The sequence below is a fragment of the Rana temporaria genome, chromosome 1 (genome assembly GCF_905171775.1).
Source record: "Rana temporaria chromosome 1, aRanTem1.1, whole genome shotgun sequence".
NCBI classification, from domain to species: Eukaryota; Metazoa; Chordata; class Amphibia; order Anura; family Ranidae; genus Rana; species Rana temporaria.
This window is the reverse complement of record NC_053489.1, coordinates 253,246,997-253,267,874: the sequence shown is the minus strand read 5'-3', so window position 1 is coordinate 253,267,874 and position 20,878 is coordinate 253,246,997. Positions and strand designations below refer to the sequence as shown.

The 20,878-nt window shown below is 42.8% G+C and overlaps 1 protein-coding gene across 1 annotated transcript; it reads right to left on the bottom strand.

Moving 5' to 3' along the window:
• Positions 1-568: 568 nt before the first annotated feature.
• OXA1L (OXA1L mitochondrial inner membrane protein) lies at positions 569-20,273 on the bottom strand. Its single transcript, XM_040354041.1, has 10 exons — positions 20,094-20,273; positions 18,267-18,380; positions 13,705-13,945; positions 13,476-13,619; positions 11,138-11,223; positions 8,333-8,497; positions 8,087-8,191; positions 5,645-5,807; positions 2,456-2,536; positions 569-880 (listed from the first exon to the last, which is right to left on the bottom strand). The coding sequence occupies exons 1-10, from the start codon at positions 20,184-20,186 to the stop codon at positions 774-776; spliced, it is 1,299 nt and encodes a 432-aa protein (XP_040209975.1). The 5' UTR covers positions 20,187-20,273; the 3' UTR covers positions 569-773.
• Positions 20,274-20,878: the final 605 nt, after the last annotated feature.

Here is a 20,878-nt window from a genome sequence, read left to right as displayed (position 1 = left end):
GAGCCAAGGGCAGAAGGGTTCCAGGAAGTAAATGCTACATGAATCGTCTGCCCTTACTCAAGAAGGCCACAGCCAGAAACGCAAAATAAATCATAGGAGACATGGACAGCTGGGCGAGTTTGCTTTTGGTTTGTGGTGTGAGGCTGGATTCAATCTACTGACTGGTTGTTGAGGGTGAATAAGAACCAATATGTAGTCCTTACCTCCCACCACTGTGTTCTTGGTAGGCCAAATTTGGCCTTCTGCAGAGGACGCATCGGAGTGGGATGGTCACACACAAATCCACATGTACATTCAAATGTGCAGAAATAGCCAGATGGTAAAAACAAAAAAAAGATTTTATTTTGTCACATGGTAAGAGTAGTGATATTTTAAACAGAATGTCTTTGCATTTTGTAGTGTTTGTGAAAGTGGTAGTATAGAAAAACCACACAACACTACCTCTCTTTTTGAACGATTTGACCATGGAGACTGGTACCAGCCTGAATATGCTTCAGGCCACATATTCTTTATTTATACGGGTTTGAAAAAAATAAAAAAATAAAACAAAACACATTGAAACAAAAAGGTAGAATAATCTTCTTTAGAGCCTAGAACTAGATTTAGCACACTGTTTCCAAGTATCATCATTTAAATAAATACAATGTGTACCAAAAGAGAATCCACCTCTCTTCCTGGTTATTTCATCCCAATTAAGCTTTTTTGGAGAGTATTGTAATGGATGAGGTTATTGAAGATCGATCAGTTCATGAGCTAGAAGCGGGATTTCGTTTTTATCCAATTGTGTCCTCCCAAGGTTTGTCTTTTGGTTTCTTTGGGGAATCTGGTGATTTCTCTCTCTGTTGCAATGGATTCTGGGAAAATGTCTGTCTCAATGGACCTGTAAAATAAGCAGAAGCACCTTTGACTAACACATTAAAATGTCAGTATTTTGCCTATGGTATACTGATTGTGCTTAGAGCAGCAATATATTGTGCACAAGGCTTTAGGTCAAAAATAATGATTCCACCTCCAGAAAGTCACTGTAAGGCCTCATTTACACGGGCATACTGCTTTGTATGCTTGTGCAAAGGGCAGTATTCAGCCACCTAAGATGCACAGGTGTTTCGTGCAGACAACTAGTTGGAATCAAAATCAGGCACTGGCTGCACGGAACTCCAAACTCATCTCAGAGTGCACAATCGTGCATTCATCCCAAATGTGTTCTATCGGGTTGAGGTTAGGACTCTGTGCAGGCCAGTCAAGTTCCTCCACCGCAAACTCACTCATCCATGTTTTTATAGACCTTGCATGTAGGAAGGGGCCATCCCCAAACTGTTCCCATAAAGTTGGGAGCATGAAATTGTCCAAACTGTCTTAGTATGCTGATGCCTTAAGACTTCCCTTCACTGGAACCAAGAAACCAAGTCTAACCACTGAAAAACAACCCCACATCATAATCCCCACTTCACCAAATGATCTGGACCAGTGTACAAAGCAAAGACATGGATGAGTGAGTTTGGGGTGGAGGAACAACTTGACTGGCCTGCACAGAGTCCTGACCTCAATGCAATAGAACACCTATGGCAGTGTAGTCTGCGAGCCAGGCCTTCTCGTCCACATCAGTGCCTGACCTCACAAATGCACTTCTGTAAGAATGGTCAAACATTCCCATAGACACACTCCTAAACCTTGTGGACAGCCTTCCCAGAAGAATTGAAGCTGTTATACCTGCAAAGGATGGGCCAATTCAATATTGAACCCTACAGACTAAGACTGGGATGCCATTAAAGTGTATGTGTGTATGTGTGTATGTGTGTATATATATATATATATATATATATATATATATATATATATATATATATATATATATATATATATATATATATATATATATATATATATATATATATATATACACACATATACATATACATACACACACACACACACACACACACATACATACATACATACACACACACACACACACACACACAAGGCAGATGGGTCGGGTATGGGTCTTCGGGACTGGGCGTTCCTTCTTGATTGACAGGCTTCCGACGGTCGCATCCATCGCGTCACGATTTTCCGAAAGTAGCCGAACGTCGGTGCGCAGTATAGAGCCGCACCGACGTTAGGCTACTCGTGACGCGATGGATGCGACCGTCGGAAGACTGTCAATCAAGAAGGAACTCCCAGTCCCGAAGACCCATACCCGGAAGTGGCGGAGAAGATCGCCCTCTACAACGGTTAGTACTGCGCCGATTCCCCTAGACTAAATGAGCATCCATCTAAGGGTAAAAAAACATTTATGGGTGAACTCCCGCTTTAAGATAGAAAAACCTTGTGCCTTTACAACCACTTTAACAATGTGTAAAACTGAAATGTGCTTTACACAACAAAGATATAAAGGGAAAAGATCAAAACACTTTTTTTCTTTGATACACATGGGACCTGTAGAATTACTAACCTTTTGCTGCTATTTCCAGGTGGTGTTTAATTTTGTGTTCTCTCTCTTCCAACTGCTGACCCAGTTTTGCATTTTTCCAACCTGCAGAACAATACATTGATAAGCATTCGGTAGTAAAGTAACATAGCAAAAGTACCAACTGCAGTCATATTACCTTCAACAAAATACTGTGCACATGCTACACAATTATTTGAAAATTTCTTTTTAAAAATGGGTAAACACATCTTCCCGCCCACTGTTCCCACGGTCAAGGCGTTTGCTTTAGAGTGCCTTGAGGGAGGTCGGCACGGACGCTGACAATGTCTTCGGTCAGGTCCAGCTTTCCACCATTCGGCTCACAGATCCTGTCGGTTCCTGAAACCTCCAGTTGTTAGTTTTCCCGCTACTTTTACGCTTGTTTACCTTTGCCTATATGGAGTTTTGATTTTAATTGTTCAATAAATACTGGTACTTTGTGTTGATTCAGTGCTCTGGTGCTTTGTTTTTATGTATGTAAAGCCAAAAAAATCGCGCCGTGCAGGCTTCAATGTGAAAGGCCTTAGGCTTTCACACTGAAGCGATGCGCTAGCAGGACCGCTCCAACAGTCCTGCTAGCCGCATCTTTGGAGCGGTATAGGAGCGGGGCGTTTACCGCTCCTTCCCATAGAAAGCAATGGGAATACCGCAGGCGGTATTAACCCTTTTTTGGCCGCTAGCGGGGGTTAAAACCGCACCGCTAGCGGCCGAATTATGGCGGTAAATACGACGGTATATCAGCACTAAAAATCGCTATACCATCACCGCACCTCCACTACCCCGTGTGAAAGGGGCCTAAGTAGGGAAGGTGTTAAAACCCCTGTCCACTTTTTAATGCTACCTGTGTCCTGTTGGGGGATTTCCTCTCACTTCTTATTCTAAAAGATAAAAAACAGTGCAAGGAAAAGCGCTACAAAATGAGGGGAAATCCACCCTTTGACTATTGTCACCAGAATAGTTGTTCCCATTGGAAATTCAACACTTGTCCCCATCATAACTTAAACATTTTAGATTTCATATCACTTTCTGTACTGGAGACAATGGTCACACGGACAAATAGTGAGGTTGAATATCTGCAGTTGGGACAAAGATAGCAATATAAAAATACTCTATTTAAGAATAAAGTTTTGCCATTGCAAACACTTCTGGGGCCGGTTCACACCAGAACGAAGTACAGGGAAAGCATGTTCTGTACATGTTTCCCACACCGCAGGTGAACGCATTGCCTTTACAATTTGCATGTGGGTGCCAATGTATTGTTACCGGCACCCCAAATGCAGCATGAAACACAGTGCATTTGAGGGCACCAAATCGCAAGGTACCGCAGTACCAAGTGGTTTTGCGTTTTTATAAGTATTGCAAACATGCGATTTGGTGCGTTTTCGACTGACAAAACGCACTGCACGGGAACATGCACTTTTTGTGCCATGCTCTCTGGACATACCCAATTAACAATTATTTAGGGTTTATAAAGAGGGCTCTTCATTTTCTGCCTTGGGTTGTAACAGTCCACCATGTGCTCTGTCAATCTGCCCCATTTTTGCAGAGTTAGGGCTGCTTTATCAATAGGAGAAAGGGGACAGACAAAGAGCACTTCATCTTTAAATTTCCTGGCTCCCCCATTGTCTAAATGACCCCATCTTGTTCCTGCTCTTACAGTTCAAAATAGATTACACCCCTCCAGGTCGGTCCACTGTGTACTTGTCGTTTAATACTCACCAGAGGAAGGTGCTGGTCCAGTTCGTAGCTGAGAAAACAAAGAATTGGATGACGGCACACTACCATGTGGAAGATCCACAGATAAAAACACAACTCTGAGAAAAAAGTGTTTGTTGTGGTAGTGTGCGGTCATCCAATTCTTTACCTCCTGTTCCTGTCCTATTGATACTTGTCACTGTATGTTTCTCTTCTGTGTTCCCCTGTCTGTGAAGAATATTGCTACAGTTAATGGTGGCTTTGCACCAGGTGTTAAAATAGCTCTGTGTTAGATACTTAGTATATGGCAACAGTACAAGCGCCAGAGAAGTGCGTTATCAGAACAATGAGTGACATTGTTCTTGCACATGCAATAACTGCTTGTCTTTTGCCTCATGCCCTCTGAATCACATTGCTTATGCCCTGCTATCCTACAAAAGTTCCTCCTCCTGCAACTTCTTCCCCTATATCCACCAACTCTTCTACTATACTGTCCCTCTGTTGCTCATTCCACTCTTTCTGCTCTTTTCTTTTGCCCCCCCCCCCCCTGTCCTCCAGTGTTGGCAATAGCCCCAGTTTCATTTGTTTCACTTTTCTGGAACACATCGTACATCTTCAGCAGTAGCTCACACCTCTAGCCGTTACTGGAATAACAGAACACAGCATATTTAACCCTGTATATAGCCATCATTTGAATTTATCCTTAGTAGTTGAGGTGTACTTTATGCCCCCTTCAGCTACTGCTTAGCTGATGATGGATGACACTTCACATCAGGCAGTCTGAATTCAATGCTGGGTGTAAAAGTGTGGGGCATTTGTTATACAAACTTCAACAATTTTTCTGAGAGGCAAAAAGGGGCAAATAGGATTCCCTCTTGCACATGTCACTGAACAACATGAAAAGGCAACAATAGCCATGAATCCTTTACAGTCAACTTGATATCCATTGCATTTTATTATATCTCCCATCACTCTTTTCCCCAAAGCTTCAGCAACCTTTCTGAAATATGCATCTCACACATCATTGTAAAGTGGACTGGAAAGGAAACGCAGGTATTGAATCAGCTATAATCCATCCATATGATAATCTCCAGGACTACAAAAGACTGTTTAATTTGCATGTAAAAACTGCCAGTACTGCCCCAGTGCAACCATTAAGGCTGGATGCATGCATTTTTAGTGCTTTTTTTCAGATTTGCACTACAGAACGTGTCCCATAGGAAACCATGTAAAATGGACTGCAGTGCAAATCTGCAAAATGCAAAAAGCACTAAAACTGCATAGATGTGAATCCAGCCCAATACCTAAACTTTTGCTACAGTTGTTTTCCACTATAATGAATACATTAAAACAAAGGGTGTTTAACCTTGTGGCTGCCTACATCTTACTGTACACAAAATAGGAGTATGTGAAAAGCAGCATTCACAAGATACAATAAAAATATGTTCTCTCAAATACAAAACAAAATGCCAAAATTACCAGATTGCAAACTCTTTACAAAGCCCTCCTGTTTTGGTAGTACCGATTGGTCATGCTTGACATGTTGTGGAATTTTCAGTTTTTCGCGAACAGCCGGTATCCTCAAAAAACCCACTTGGGCTATAGAGAAGAGGTTTGAAGTCACCCAATATGTAAACACGGCCTGAGATAAAAAAAAAAGTGCAGAAACAATAACCATGCCATATCAATACAACAAATGAAAGCCTAAAGTGACTGTTGCATAAAAAATTTCTAAAAAGCTTTGCCTGAAAAACATTCTTGCCTTTTCTGCTGCCCACACTGCTTCATCATAGAAAGATGACACTGAATTGTATTGTGAAACCAACACTTCTGGAGTGATCAACTCTACCCTCTCTAGTGTGTCAACACTACCCTCATTGGTCTCGCCCATCAACCTACATGTCAATTATCTGTCCTGCAATGATGCAGGGTTCAATGATTAACCACTTCAATACAGGGCATTTTCACCCCCTACATGCCCAGGCTAATTTTCAGCTTTCAGCCCTGTCACACTTTGAATGACATTTGAGAGGTCATGTGATGTTGTACCCATAATTTAATTTTGATAATTTTTTTCCCCCACAAATAGAGCTTTCTATAGATGGTATTTAATCACCTCTGCAGGTTTTATTTTTTTGCGCTATAAAACAAAAAATAGAGCGACAATTAAAAAAAAAAAAAAAAAAAAAAACCACACACTATTTATTACTTTTTGCTATAATAAAGATCTTTAATAAAGTTTTCCTCAGTTTATAATTTTTTTATATATAAAAAAAAACTTATATTGAAGAAAACAACCAGCAATAAGGTGCATGGATACATTCTCAGAATTTATAAACTTGCTGTTGCAAAGACTTAAAACCCAAAAAGAAAAAAACAGGTCACTCTAGAGCAGGGGTCCTGAAACTTTTTAAACAGGGGGCCAGTTCACGGTCCCTCAGACTGTTGGGGGGCCGGACTATAGTTTAAAAAAAAATATGAACCTATGCACACATCTTATTTGAAGTACAAAAAAAAAAAAACAGGAAAAAACAATACAATATTTAAAATAAAGAACAATTTTAATCAACATAAACTTTAGTATTTTACCGACTCCCCTCATCACAGAACCCCTCCCCATCACAGAACCCCCCCCAACACCGATTCCTCTCCATTACAGATCCCCCCCATCAAAGATCCCCCCCGTATTAGGTCCCCCCCATCACAAAGCCCCCCAACACAAACTTCTCTCCATTACAAAGCTCCGAATAACAGACCCCCAACACAAAGGGAGGGGAGAGGATAGGACAGAGAAGGAGCAGCCAGGTGGAGGGTAGAACAGAGTGGGAGCAGCCAGGCGGAAGGAAGGACAGGGTGGATGCAGCCAGGCGGAAGGAAGGACAGGGTGGATGCAGCCAGGTGGAAGGACGGACAGGGTGGATGCAGCCAGGTGGAAGGACAGACAGGGTGGATGCAGCCAGGTGGAAGGACAGACAGGGTGGATGCAGCCAGGTGGAAGGACGGACAGGGTGGATGCAGCCAGGTGGAAGGACGGACAGGGTGGATGCAGCCAGGTGGAAGGACGGACAGGGTGGATGCAGCCAGGTTGAGGGGAGGACAGGGTGGGAGCAGCCAGGTGGAGGGTAGAACAGAGTGGGAGCAGCCAGATGGAGGGTAGAACAGAGTTGGAGCAGCCAGGTGGAGGGTAGAACAGAGTGGGAGCAGCCAGGTGGAGGGTAGAACAGAGTGGGAGCAGCCAGGTGGAGGGTAGAACAGAGTGGGAGCAGCCAGGTGGAGGGTAGAACAGAGTGGGAGCAGCCAGGTGGAGGGTAGAACAGAGTGGGAGCAGCCAGGTGGAGGGTAGAACAGAGTGGGAGCAGCCAGGTGGAGGGTAGAACAGAGTGGGAGCAGCCAGGTGGAGGGTAGAACAGAGTGGGAGCAGCCAGATAGATGGGAGGTAAGTTCTTACCTTGGAGGGTAATAAAAGAATCACTGGCTCCCTCCACTCGACAGCCTCATGGCATTTCTTCTCCTCTCTTCCTATTCCCGCTGCCGCTCGGCATGTTAGGGGCTGAACTCCTCTCAGGGAATCATCATGGGGCCTGTTGGTATCCAGGACTACAATTCCCATAATACTCTAGTTTCCCAGCTATTGGCTCTGAATGTAGCCAATAGGAGCAGGCATTGCCAGGTGAATGCTCTGCTCGAAGAGAGGGAGGGGTGGAATTCCCCCACAGCTACGGCTCTGCCTGTGTCCCTTCTCAGAGCCTGTCAGTTTCGTCACCACTGCCCTGTCTGTTTCAGTCCACGGGCCGGGTAAATCACACTGGCGGGCCGGATGCTCTAGAGAAACACTATCCATGAGGCTGTCCAGGAGTCAACATCAAGACAAATAACAAAATAATAATTTAATTAGAATGACAAAATTAAGGCAATACTTACTGTAGGGAAATTAATGGTCAGGGGCAAAATGATCAGTGGCATTATACGGAAAACAGTCTTCATGACCCTGAGGTTGGGATTATTTACACCAGACTCTGCTCCCAGCTAGAAAAAAAAAAAAAACACAACAACAACTTTCATTAGTGCTGAAAAGGAACATGCACGCAAAGCCGAAGATAACAGCAGAGAACACTGGAGACTAAAAGAGGAATGGGGGCAAAAAAACAAACAAGCTAGAAAAGTTACCTCTAGAACAGCCCACATGCTGCATGTCACGACCAGTGGCAGTACATAGTAAGGGTCACCTAAGGACAAGTCTGCAAACCACCACAGGCCACCAGTCTGAAAGCTGGGCACTGGAAGGTAAGCCATCTGTCTCAGTGCCACAAAGAATGAGATAAATACTGGAGCCTAGGAAAGACAATAAAAAATAAATATGACTTACATTTGTCTATGAAAAAGAATGACGCTGGAATGAAGAGATGAACAACCAAATAGAGCTTGCTTTATACTGTAGGTTTTACTGTGAAAGTGCCCAATAGGATTTCAAAACGTACCCAAAAACCCCTTTAACATGAAAGTGGTTTTTAAAAGCCAGAAAGAGAGCCCAGTCATGTGACTTGTCAAAGTCCCCACTGGCTCTAATGAAGGAGCTCTCTGCTGCAGTAAGCAGTGTGTGAAACCTGGTAAAGTATAACAAGGAGTAGATCATACCTTTGTTATGTAGAACTATGACAGAAGGTGTAAGAAACAGGGTAGGATTTTCCATTTCTTTCATAGAAGGCAAAAATGACTTCATACAAGACCCTCCACCACAATCCTCTTCCCTTTCTCTGATCAGGTGCAGTTTCCCCCTTTCCTCCACTCTATTCCATGATCAGTTTTCACTCTGTCTCCTTTATGAAAATCCCATCTGCCCACAACCATTTGACACACTGTTTCCTCTATTCTACTCCCCCCACCCTAAAATTCATGTTCCTCGTGGTCCATGACCAGCTTCTGCTCTGCTTCCCCCTGTAGTCTATAACCAGCTCTCTTTACACTCTGCCTGCCCCTCCCCCCCCCATGATCAGTTTTTAGTGAGATGGTGCAATTTTCCATCCAAATACACTATTTTACTAAAAGTATTGGTACGCCTGCCTTTACACATACACACACAAACTTTAATGGCATCCCAGTCTTCGTCCATAGGGTTCAATACTAAGTTGGCCCACCCTTTGCAGATATAACAACTTCAACTCTTCTGGGAAGGCTGTCCACAAGGTTTAGAAGTGTGTCTATGGGAATGTTTGGCCATTCTTCCAGAAGCGCATTTGTGAGGTCAGGCACTGATGTGGAAGAGAAGGCCTGGCTCACAGTCTAGGCTGCCAAAGGTGTTCTATTGGATTTAGGTCAGGACTCTGTGCAGGCCAGTCAAGTTCCTCCACCCCAAACTCGCTCATCCATGTCTTTATGCACCTTGATTGTGCACAGTCATGTTGGAACAGGAAGGAGCCATGCCCAAAACTGTTCCCACAAAGTTGGGAGCATTAAATTGTCCAAAAGGTCTTGGTATGCTGACGCCTTAGGAGTTCCCTTCACTGGAACTAAGAGGTCAAGCCCAACCCCTGAAAGACAACCCACACTATAATCCCCCCTCCAAATTGTTTGAACCAGCGCACAAACAAGGTCCATAAAGACATGAATGAGCAAGTTTGGGGTGGAGGAACTTGACTGGCCTACACAGAGTCCTGACCTCAACCCGATAGAACACCTTTGGAATGAATTAAAGCAGACTGGGAGCCAGGCATTTTCATCCACATTAATGCCTATCACCACCAATGCGCTTCCGGAAGAATGGTCAAACATTCCCATAGACACACTCCAAAACCTTGTGGACAGCCTTTATAGAATAGTTAAAGCTGTAAACGGTGGGCCAACTCAATATTGAACCCTACGGACTAACACTGGGATGCCATTAAAAGTTCACATGTAAAGGCAGGTGTCCCAATACTTTTGGTAATATAGTGTATGTGCTGAGGTAAAACACTGTCTTAATGTACAGAAATGTATACCACTGTGATATGGATCACTCAGGGGTCAAAAACATTAATCTTACATTAATAAATATGATTCGTAAAGGATGGACAAGAATCATAAAATTGTTCACTCAAATTATATTAGTCACTGTACAGTGTGCGTTTCAATCCCCCTGGAGACCCTGTGTAAAAATTCTGTAGTGTTTCACCAGAAATCTGATTTTCACTTTCCAGTAATAGCACAGACAGAATGGGAAGAGCATGCACACCAGATGAACATGCCTTATGCCCGTGGGACCGATATAAGGCGTAGCCATAGGTTAAAGGCTGGTCCAAAACTGAATGGGAAAACACTAAGAAGTGGGGTCAGGGAGATGCATGTCATAAAAGAGGGTTAAATGTATATCTTAATACTCATTTTAACATTAAAGCCCTGCTGATGTTGGGGCTATATAGTGGTCAGCATATCATCTTTCCAAAGAGTTGTGGGATATGGGGCACCTCTCTTACTCAACTGATATGCATTGAAATAAAATTTGCTCTCCTTTCCTCTAGGGCAGTGGTCTCCAAACTGTGGCCCTTTGCTTGCCTTTACACAGTCCTTGGGGCACTATTTCTCCCACTGATGCAAGACACTATTATGCCATCTGACACCAAAAATGGAGCAACATTTCTCCCACCGACACAAATAATGAGGGCTCTATTCTTCCCTAGGATAGCAACAATGGGGAACCATCTCACCCCTCCCCCTCAATACCAAATGTGGGGTTGCTTACTCCCACTTATCCTAGGACAATTTCTACTTTAGCTGGCCACAATCCGGCCCTCCTAAAGTCTGAAGGACAATAAACTGGCCCTTTGTTTAAAATGTTTGGAGACCCCTGCTCTGGGGGGGGGGGGGGGGGGGGGGGGGGTTCGGTGGGGGGAATTGTGCTCTTCCGGTACTACAGCTTTACTGTAAAGCTGACAAATACACCAAAAAGCTGAAAAACGACATTACAGTTTGCAAATGGTTACCATACAATCCTCATACCTGCACAAGGGGAACCAGAAAACCACGGAGTGGATTGACGTTATGTTTCTTCTGATATAGTGTAAGGTCCGAATATGCCTTGGAAACTAAGAGGCACAAGAAGAAAGTGACATTAGGCCCCAAAGTAGATAATTTTTTTTTCTAAAAGCACTGTGTATCAAACTGTTGCTTTTTTTAAATATATTGTTTTCATGTTTTTTTTGCATCTCAGTGCTGCTTATCTCCTTCCACCACTTCATATTTACATGCACTCAATCACGTGACTGCATGCCACCGTTCTATACTGACTTCCTGATGGTGACAACAATAACCCATTTTATACCATTGTGTAGACATGGTCTATGTAACCCCTTTGGCCCACGCACCCTGGACCAAAACAAATACAGTAAAACCTTGGATTACGAGCATGTTCCGGAAGCATGTTTGCAATCCAAAGCACTTGTATAGCAAATTTACATTCAATATTTCACCTTCACTTGACTGGAGACATCTGGTGGCGGTTTATGGACTTTACTATTGTATTCCAATACACGTTTTTTGTGTATAGGAGCGCGGTATGGAAAATGTATTATCATTTTTTTTCTTTTCATGTCTACACAATGCGTGTAGACACAGTCGCTTATTGTCTACACCAAAGGAGGGAAATACATTAAAGTTAAAGTATAACTAAAGGCAAAAAGTTTTTCTTAGTTTTGAGTGGAGAAGGATTAGAATGCTTGTAAATTTGTATTGACGCCTGTGTCCCCGTTAGGGAAGATTCACCCTCTCTTTTTACCGTTATAAGTGAAAGTAAAAGAAAATCCCAAATTTTGGGTTGTCCCCAAAAAAGTAATTGAGGGGAAATCGTCCAATGAGGACACTAGTTCTGGTGACCTAGGGGTCCCCAAGAAATTCCCTTCATTTCCAGGGATTTCTCCTAACTTTCAGCTTGGCTACGGGACAGGAAATTAAGGGAAATCCCTCCCTTATCCTATCCAAAATGAAAGAGTTTAGCCTATGGTTCTACCTTAACTTTAGGGCACAAAAACAATATATTAACCATTTTTTTTTTTTGTAAAAATATAAAAGATTAGGTTGCACTGGGTAAATAGATACCCAACACGTCAAGCTTTAAAGTGATTGCAACGGGACTTTTTTTGTTTTTTTTAATCAAAAAATATACTTACTGCTCTTAACCATGGTTTTGCGCAGAGCAGCCCTGATCCTCCTCTTTCGTCATTCCTGGCCCCTTAGTACCCCCTATCAGCAGGGGATGTCTTGGCACTGATTTGTCACTGAATTTGATTGACAGCAGCAGTCGTCCAGCAAAGAGAGAGAGAGATCTTGGGCACAGCGTATTTAAGGGGGAGAGCTGCACCCAAAAGGTTTTTTACCTTAAGGCAGACAGTGCATTAAAGTAAAAAAACTTTTAGCCTTTACAACCACTTTAAATTACAATTAATTTCAGCACTCTTTTTGTACTTGGTCACCCCCCAATGAATTCATTTACATTCCTATGTGCATGCATATAGGGGTGGGGAGGGCTCAAAATTGTTTGTGCCTGGGAGTAACAATTTTGTTTTTTACTTTCAATAAAAACTTTGTCCTTATTAGTTATATACTAAACTTGTAGAGTAGCTGCAACAGAAAGCAAGAAGAATTCTTCCAACACTGTTAATGAGGGAGTCTATACCACGCCCCCCCCCCCCTTTGCTCTGGAAGATTGCGGGGAGGAGGAAGATTTCTGCTTGAAACGAGAACACAACAGCACAAGGGACACATCTCACTGAAAGCCAAATGTACATTGTGCTGATTTTTTCAAACTCTCTGTGAGCCTGGCCAATCAAGGAGTGTGCCTGGGCTGGGGGAAAAAAATCCCTCTTGCTTATTCAAGCAGAAAATCTCCTTAGTCCCTATGAATGACCCATATAAAAGAAGAGAAAATAAAAATCACATGGTCTTTTTTAAAAGTTTACCCCCTTTTAAGTGCCACCGACTTATGAATTTTTGGCGGCCGTAGCAGGGGGGGGGGGGTTTATATACACTCTTGGTGGCTGTAAACTTCACAAGACAACTGTTAACTTTTTTTAATGATCACTTTCTGTGACTCCAGGAGACCAGTAAGCATCCATTCGCTGATCATCCCTAGCTATAACAATCCCAGAAATTATATATAAAGTCATTGTCCAAATTATACCCCCATACTTTTTGTCCCCTATGTGATATAAAAGACACGCTCTTGCTTCAGACAATTTCTTGAAGGCGGCATTAAGTTCCACCAAAGCATTTCCCCCACAATGCATAGTGATCCTGCATTCTTGTGAAGAAATATAAACATCAGCAAATGTCACAAACTTACATTCAAATTTGTTTCCCGCCTGCTTGGCTTCATTCATCCGTGTTGTCAATTTGGTAATCTGGGGCATATGATTATTAAGTTTGGCAGCTTCTCTCTGTCCTTTGACTATTAGTGGAAAAACCATAATACGTGCAAGTATTGTTCCTGTAGAAGATAAAATATTTTAAACAAATAGAAATTTAAAGAAACAATTCCCATTAGTGTTAGATGAATATAATAAAGGTCTCACCTGTCACAATAGCTCCCCACCAGGGGACACCAACACCCATATGTAAAAATTCCAGGAAGTTTTGTACAAGGCCAACTGGACTGTAACCTCCAAGTCCCAATTCAGCCAAACTCTGTTCCACATGACCAACTGTTTCTGCAACTGTGGGGGCAAATTCGGAGACTGGGGTAGGCAACACATCTTCTAGGATAAAAGGGGATTGTGGTAATGGTGCCTCTGGGACAGGCGGGGCACTTAGAACCTAGAACAACAAATAAATACGCCTTTAAAAACGCCTTTATTATATAAAATAACAAAAGTATAAACCACAGCAGGGTACAGGATAGGTTAGCTAACGCGTTTCACACTTTCAACAGTGCTTAGTCATAGCAGTAATGGACGTTACTAAAGTATTAACCGCAAACAGGTTGGATACTTTGCATCATCACAGAATAAAATATGTATTTTAAGCATCAAGTACAAACCACTTTATGTTTAGCTTATATTCGTATGGGGACTAGCCCTAATGTGAATGAGATCGGTAGTAATCACTTTGTAGTGCATTCAGCAGGGATTACTGCAGGCAATCCCTGGCTCTAAACTGCAAAAAATAGCTGCAGCCACTGCCAACCTGTCACTGAAATGTATAGGGCTTTGCAGGTGGAGCTATCTGCTCACAGGTGACAAAACATTTCCACTGGGGCTGGTTGCCCATGCGAATGTAGCCTTGAAGGAAACCTGTCAAAATGTGGACGGTCATTGCTGATTTTACCTCTGAAATGATAATAACTCAGCTGTCATGCTGATATTTTGGCCTCAGGACAATATGAGGTATTGACCCTGAACAAGTATAAAGATGAGGAATTATGATTCCTCTCGGATTTAAACTTGCTGTTTTTTTTGAGCCAGTGACCCAAAGGACCAAGGCCAGACACAGCTTCCATATTTCTCAGATGTACTTTCATTTACATGGCTATCCCAGCTTCTCTAACATGCGAAACAGACAAGCAATGTAATAGGATTGTTATGCTCTGAAAAACTTTTTTCTTGAAAGAAGCAGTTTCAGAATAGTATTGAATAAGAAAAAAATAAATAAAGAACCTACACAAAATGGCGCTCCATGGATATTATGTACTGTGAACACAGCTATCAAGGAATGAGTAGTTTCACAAAAACTAGGTCAAATCAGATCTGCCCAAGTTGAAGAATAAAGAGCACAAGAAATGTAACTGTTGATTCTGCTCTTTAAAATAGAATTTCACTTAACAAAAACTAATTTGGTAGCAGAACGGCTTTTTATTACATATCCACCTGCATACTGAGCTGCATTTGTGCGGCTCAGCGTACATTTTTGTCAGACCTTGTTGCTGGGATGAATACATTTCTGTGCACACAAACGTGGGGGTTACATCATTGTAGGGGAACCAATCTAGAAGGCCAAAAAATAAACCCAGAAAAATACTGGGAGAAATTGCCAGCGCCAGCAAGGGAGCTTGCAACCGGTGCATTGCCAAGTGGAGGTACTGTAAGTTTAGTTCCGCTTTAATGCAGAAGTGACTTGGGCACCATAATTCCTGGGCTCATCTGACTTTTCTGGTAGCCCAGGATCAGAAAATTCTCTCGGTATGGTGAAGGGTAGGAGATTGGAGATCTTCTCTGCAGTGACTGAACACTTCCAAGTTCAGAGCTTTTAAATCCTGGCCAGCAGCAACAGGGTGAACAGTCGATCAGGAACCCTTTGCTCAGGCTCAACTCTACACTGTAGAACTGCAAAGGTTCTTTAAGATGTTGCCTATATACAGTTTTGGTAATACATGGGAGAACATGGACGACCAAGCGTGCAGAAAAAATACACTAAAATGAATATACCACAAGGAAACAAACACTATGACTAAACCAATCTAAAAAAAAAAAAGGAAGGAGTCAAATACATATATTTACAATATAAACCTCTTCTCTGAAATAATGACAACGGGTGTCCAAAGAGCACATAAATCTATACAAACATATGTTTAAATCAGTCTTATGCTGGAGTGACCCGTGTCACACATATATATATATATATATATATATATATATATATATATATATATATATATATATATATATATATATATATATATATATATAAAAAACAAACATACCAAATAAACACCAGGCAAGGTATTATACAAACAATTAAGTTATACTAATCATAGTATTGGCTAAACTCTCATGTCTAAATATAGTAATCTAAGTGATTAAAGGATCACTAAAGGAAAAAAAAATGTTGTGCTAAAATGACTGTTTACATGGTATAGAGACAGAATAGTTAAATGATTCCTTTTAAAAATGATTGAAAAGCAATTCAATTCAATCCTATATTGTACCTTGGTTTCTACTTTTGTTTCTCTGCTCTTCACTTCCTGCTTCTCTGCACTTTTCATGTGACCATAGTGCTTAGAACTACATTTCCCAGCATCCGTTGCAGTTTAAAAAACAAAAATCGGGCATGAGAGCTCTCGCAGTTTTTGCATAAACCGCCCACTATACCTCCCAACGATGGTTATTCAAAGCTTCTAAACACACACACACACACACACACACACACACAAAGCCATACATGGTTCTCCCAGTCTTCTAACCCTCACAGTATATTACACTGACTTTAAGATTTTACATTATTTTTGAGCTTGTCTGCAAGGTTTTCTCCGTTCAGGTGCTGCTTGCAGTAAACTCACAGTGTAGTGTGTTCGATATGGAAGTTTTACACTTAGCAAGGGAGGGGGCGGGCTCCAGGCAGGGCAGTGGTTTCCTAAAACTAAACTTATTGCAAGAGAGGAGGTGCTGTGGTGTTACAGACACACCCAGTCATTCACATCTCCTTGCTGTTTGGGAGACGTGCACAGCGTTCACACGCACACATGTAGTCTCCAGGAGGGGGCGAGCACGTTTGTCCACACACCAGGGAATCCTCGCTCTGCTTTTCTCACACAGACAACCAGGAAGTGGGGAGAACAGAAAAGCCATACAACATCTGTGCTAAAACGAACAATGAGGGCATGAAAACAGCACTGCACTAAGGTAAAGGAAGCTATTTAGCTAATAAATTGTTTCCCTTTAGTGACCCTTTAACCACTTAAGCCCCGGACCTTTAGGCAGCTTAATGGCCAGGCCAGGTTTTGCGATTCGGCACTGCGTCGCTTTAACAGACAATTGCGCGGCCATGCGACGTGGCTCCCAAACAAAATTGGCGTCCTTTTTTCCCCACAAATAGAGCTTTCTTTTGGTGGTATTTGATCACCTCTGCGGTTTTTATTTTTTGCGCTATAAACAAAAATAAAGCGACAATTTTGAAAAACAATTCAATATTTTTTACTTTTTGTTATAATAAATATCCCCCAAAAACACACATTATATATATATATATATATATATATATATAAAAATTCCTCAGTTTAGGCCGATCCGTATTCTTCGACCTATTTTTAGTAAAAAAAATATCGCAATAAGCGTTTATCGATTGGTTTGCACAAAATTTATAGCGTTTACAAAATAGGGGATAGTTTTATTGCATTTTTATAAATTTTTTTTTTTTTTACTACTAATGGCGGCGATCAGCGATTTTTTTCATGACTGCGACATTATGGCGGACACTTCGGACAATTTTGACACATTTTTGGGACCATTGTCATTTTCACAGCAAAAAATGCATTTAAATTGCATTGTTTATTGTGAAAATGACAGTTGCAGTTTGGGAGTTAACCACAGGGGGCGCTGTAGGAGTTAGGGTACACCTAGTGTGTGTTTACAACTGTAGGGGGGTGTGGCTGTAGGACCGACGTCATCGATCGAGTCTCCCTTATATAAGGGATCACTCGATCAATACGCCGCCACAGTGAAGCACGTGGAAGCCGTGTTTACACACGGCTCTCCCCATTCTTCCACACCGGGGAGCGATCGCGATGGAGCGGCTATAAACAAATAGCCGCGCCGTCATCCCGGATCACTCCCCGAGGGAACCCGACCGCCGCATGTAGCGGGGGGGGGGGGTCTTATCGGACCCCCGACCCGCGGAAAGGCAAGGACGTACATGTAAGCCCATTTGCCTGTACGTGCCATATTGTGGACGTACATATACATGCGGCCGTCGGGAAGTGGTTAAAGGAAGGTTTCTTCCTGGTTAGCTGCACACATGGTGTTTAATAAGCATGGTTGATGGAGAGTATCTCTATTGTGGCTTGCGACTGCAATATGCGCGGAGGTCCTTTTCGTCAGGCACGCTCTATTGGACATTATGTGTGTAGGAATGCAGGCAAGGCAAGTCGGGGTGAGGCGAGTCGGGGGTGGGGTGTTGAGGACCCTTTGCTGAGAAACCGTTTACTCTGCATTGATTAGGTAACAGCGACTCTTTAAGATGCCCTCACATCTTCTCAGCAACCGTGCACAAAGTTTGGATGGAAGACGTAATTTACTGGTTTCACTGTGAGCACAGATAACAGTTGCTCACATACCTAGATGATTATATAAATATATATATATTTCACAAGTTTCTCAGAAAACCGATGATATATTTTTCACAATGGATACCATAAAAGGCTCACCTGGTTGGCAGCTGCAGTCACTGTACTCTGACAGCGAACATTTAAGACAAGAAACCGGCGTGTCCCTGGGGCCAGAGCCCTGTGGAAACGGAATGAACCCGGGCATCTGTGATACTAAAAGAAAACATAAAATTAGGTTGAATGTATATTGCCCCAATACAATACACGTCGTTATTTTGTAGGTGCTTAATGAAGACACGTCTGACACATTGAAAATTAAAAGATCCTAAACACTCTGACAATCCTCTGCACAATAATTCATACATCTAGCACAACGAATGATGCCCCCCTATGGACATCAAGATTATAATTCCCTGACATTTCAGCTTACATTGTCAGAGGAGAAAACCTCCATATGTACCATGATGGCTTTTAGACATTCATGAAAGAATACTGCTACCTTCTGAATGGCAGTTTTTTGTATGGAACAAGCGTTCAGCAACTGTGAGCCAAGCAGTCCTATCACTGTGTGTTCTGCCCATCATTAAACCCGACTAATCAGATTATTATGACCTTGTTGGCGTGCTGGTTCCTTCTTTCACAGTTGTCTGTTTACACAGAGTGGGAACAGGGTCCTTGGGCTTTGCACCCGGATAGCTGGGCAGCTTTCATATGGGCAGGTCTTGGGATATCTCTCATTAGACAACATTAACACAGGCATCTTGCCCTAATGCAAATGACAGCAATAGGAATCTGCTGAATCCAGCTGCTGTTTTTGACACCTGTGAGCCTCTAGCTTGGGCCACTGAGCCTGTACACTTTGCCTAGGTTCACACTGCTGCGAATTCAAAATCGCGGTAAAATGCGCGATTTTACGGCTGCGATTTCGGCCGCAATTTAATGTAAATCGCGGCCCGAAATCGCAAAAAGTAGTACAGGAACTACTTTTTGAAATCGCAGATGCGGCGTCGCACTGCCATTGCCAACAATTGCCGCCGATTTGAGATGCGATTTGACATGTCAAATCGCATCTCAAATCGTACCCAGTGTGAACCAGGGCTCAAATGACAAACTTAGGTTTGAGCGGCCTCAGTTATTTGTGGCTGTTTGCAGTTTCTGGGGTCCCTCGCTGGCTCTCCAGTCCCCTCATGGAAAGCCAAAGAGGAGGATCGGGGCTGCTCTGTGCAAACCTACTGCACAGAGCAGGTAAGTATAACATATTTGTAATTAAAAAAAAAAAGTGGGGGGGGGGGTTTAATGTTACTTTAATCCAGTAGGCGATGGAACCTGTGCTGGCTTGCTACTGAGCCACCCTGTCTGTTTCTATTGATAAAAGACCAGGCAACTCGGCCCCCCACTCCCTCATCACAGTATTTGATGGACAGCAGCCGGAGACAATGACTCCCACTGCTATCAATCTGCCCAATGAGGAAGGAGACAGCAGCGTGAGCACTGCTCTCATGCACGTCGCTGGATCAGATCAGGCAAGTATAAGGGGAGGTGAAATCCTGCAGCAGAGGTTTTTTACCTTAATGCATAGAATGCATTAAGGTAGAAAAAAAAAAAAGAGGCTTTAAAACCACTTTAATAATTTAGAAAGATTTCAAGCCAGAAACAGGCAGTACATTAGCATGTTCAGTAGATCAGGAATGGCATCCTCCAGATACAGTGAACCCATGGGCACAATGATTCTCATCTGATCAATCCAGGCAAAGCCCTTCCTTTCTGAGCTCATCCTTGTAAACCTGAGGTATAACTGGTAACATGACAATCAGCTGATCTGTGTGACCTCCATGTGATGTCTTTATACAAGGAACGATCATGTAATACAGCAAGGCGTAATTCACACCATGTATTTCTAGAACCAGGTGTAACCACTATTCTCACATGTCTCTCTGTCGTTTCAGTCAGCCTCCACACTCCTCGTACTCTTTGACCCAATACAAGCCGACATGCCGCTTCCACCCTGAGCGCCGCCATCTTCTTCCACACGTCATTGACGAGCGCCGCAGCTGCAAGCCTAGACGCGCATGTGCACTGAGGAACGAGGTGGAGTAGTGGGCATGCGTACTGGCGATTAGCTTTGCAGATACTAGCTAACGTACGGAGGGTTTTTGTGTAGGTGTGTGCGTACTGTTCTACGAGAACGTGCACTCACTGCAGGGCAGCAATACTGAGCTCAATGGCGTCCCTGCTGCTGGCTTATTCGTGCACTACATTTACATGTTCTCCACTAGGTGTATGTAACGCCGTATACAAGTTAATATGATAATACCATATATAAAGTTAACTGAAATATCTTGAAATCCTCAGTTTTCATAAAAATAGCAACTGGTTATCTTGCCAAAAAAGTCCTTGTTCAGCACTTCCTGTTACAGGGTGACAACGTCCTGTTCCTGTCTCTCTGCATTGGTCCTGTGTTGTCACCTTATCACAGGCTTTCAATGAAGAGTACAGTGGACATTTCAAAGCACTCAATGGACAGACACGGCTCACTCCTCACCATGGGCGTCCGCTCCATAGGGCAAGGGAGGGCGCTTGCCCCCCCCCCTAGAAACCAGTGCCATGATCCTCGGGGAGAAAAACAGCGGGCAGGAAGCAAGGCGGCGGCACGGCAAATCCAATTAGAGATGCTCTCTCTCTTTTAGCTCTAGCTGACAGAGAGGGGGAGG

What these genes read in the sequence shown, in the direction of transcription:
- OXA1L (XM_040354041.1), bottom strand. Translation starts at nt 20,186, where the DNA reads ATGGCGGCGCTCAGGGTGGAAGCGGCATGTCGGCTTGTATTGGGTCAA. An exon ending in GGCGGGAAACAAATTTGAAT is followed by an intron (nt 11,224 to 13,475) that starts GTAAGTTTGTGA and finishes TGTGCCTCTTAG; the next exon opens with TTTCCAAGGCATATTCGGAC. An exon ending in TGTAAAGAGTTTGCAATCTG is followed by an intron (nt 2,537 to 5,644) that starts GTAATTTTGGCA and finishes ATTGTTCTGCAG; the next exon opens with GTTGGAAAAATGCAAAACTG.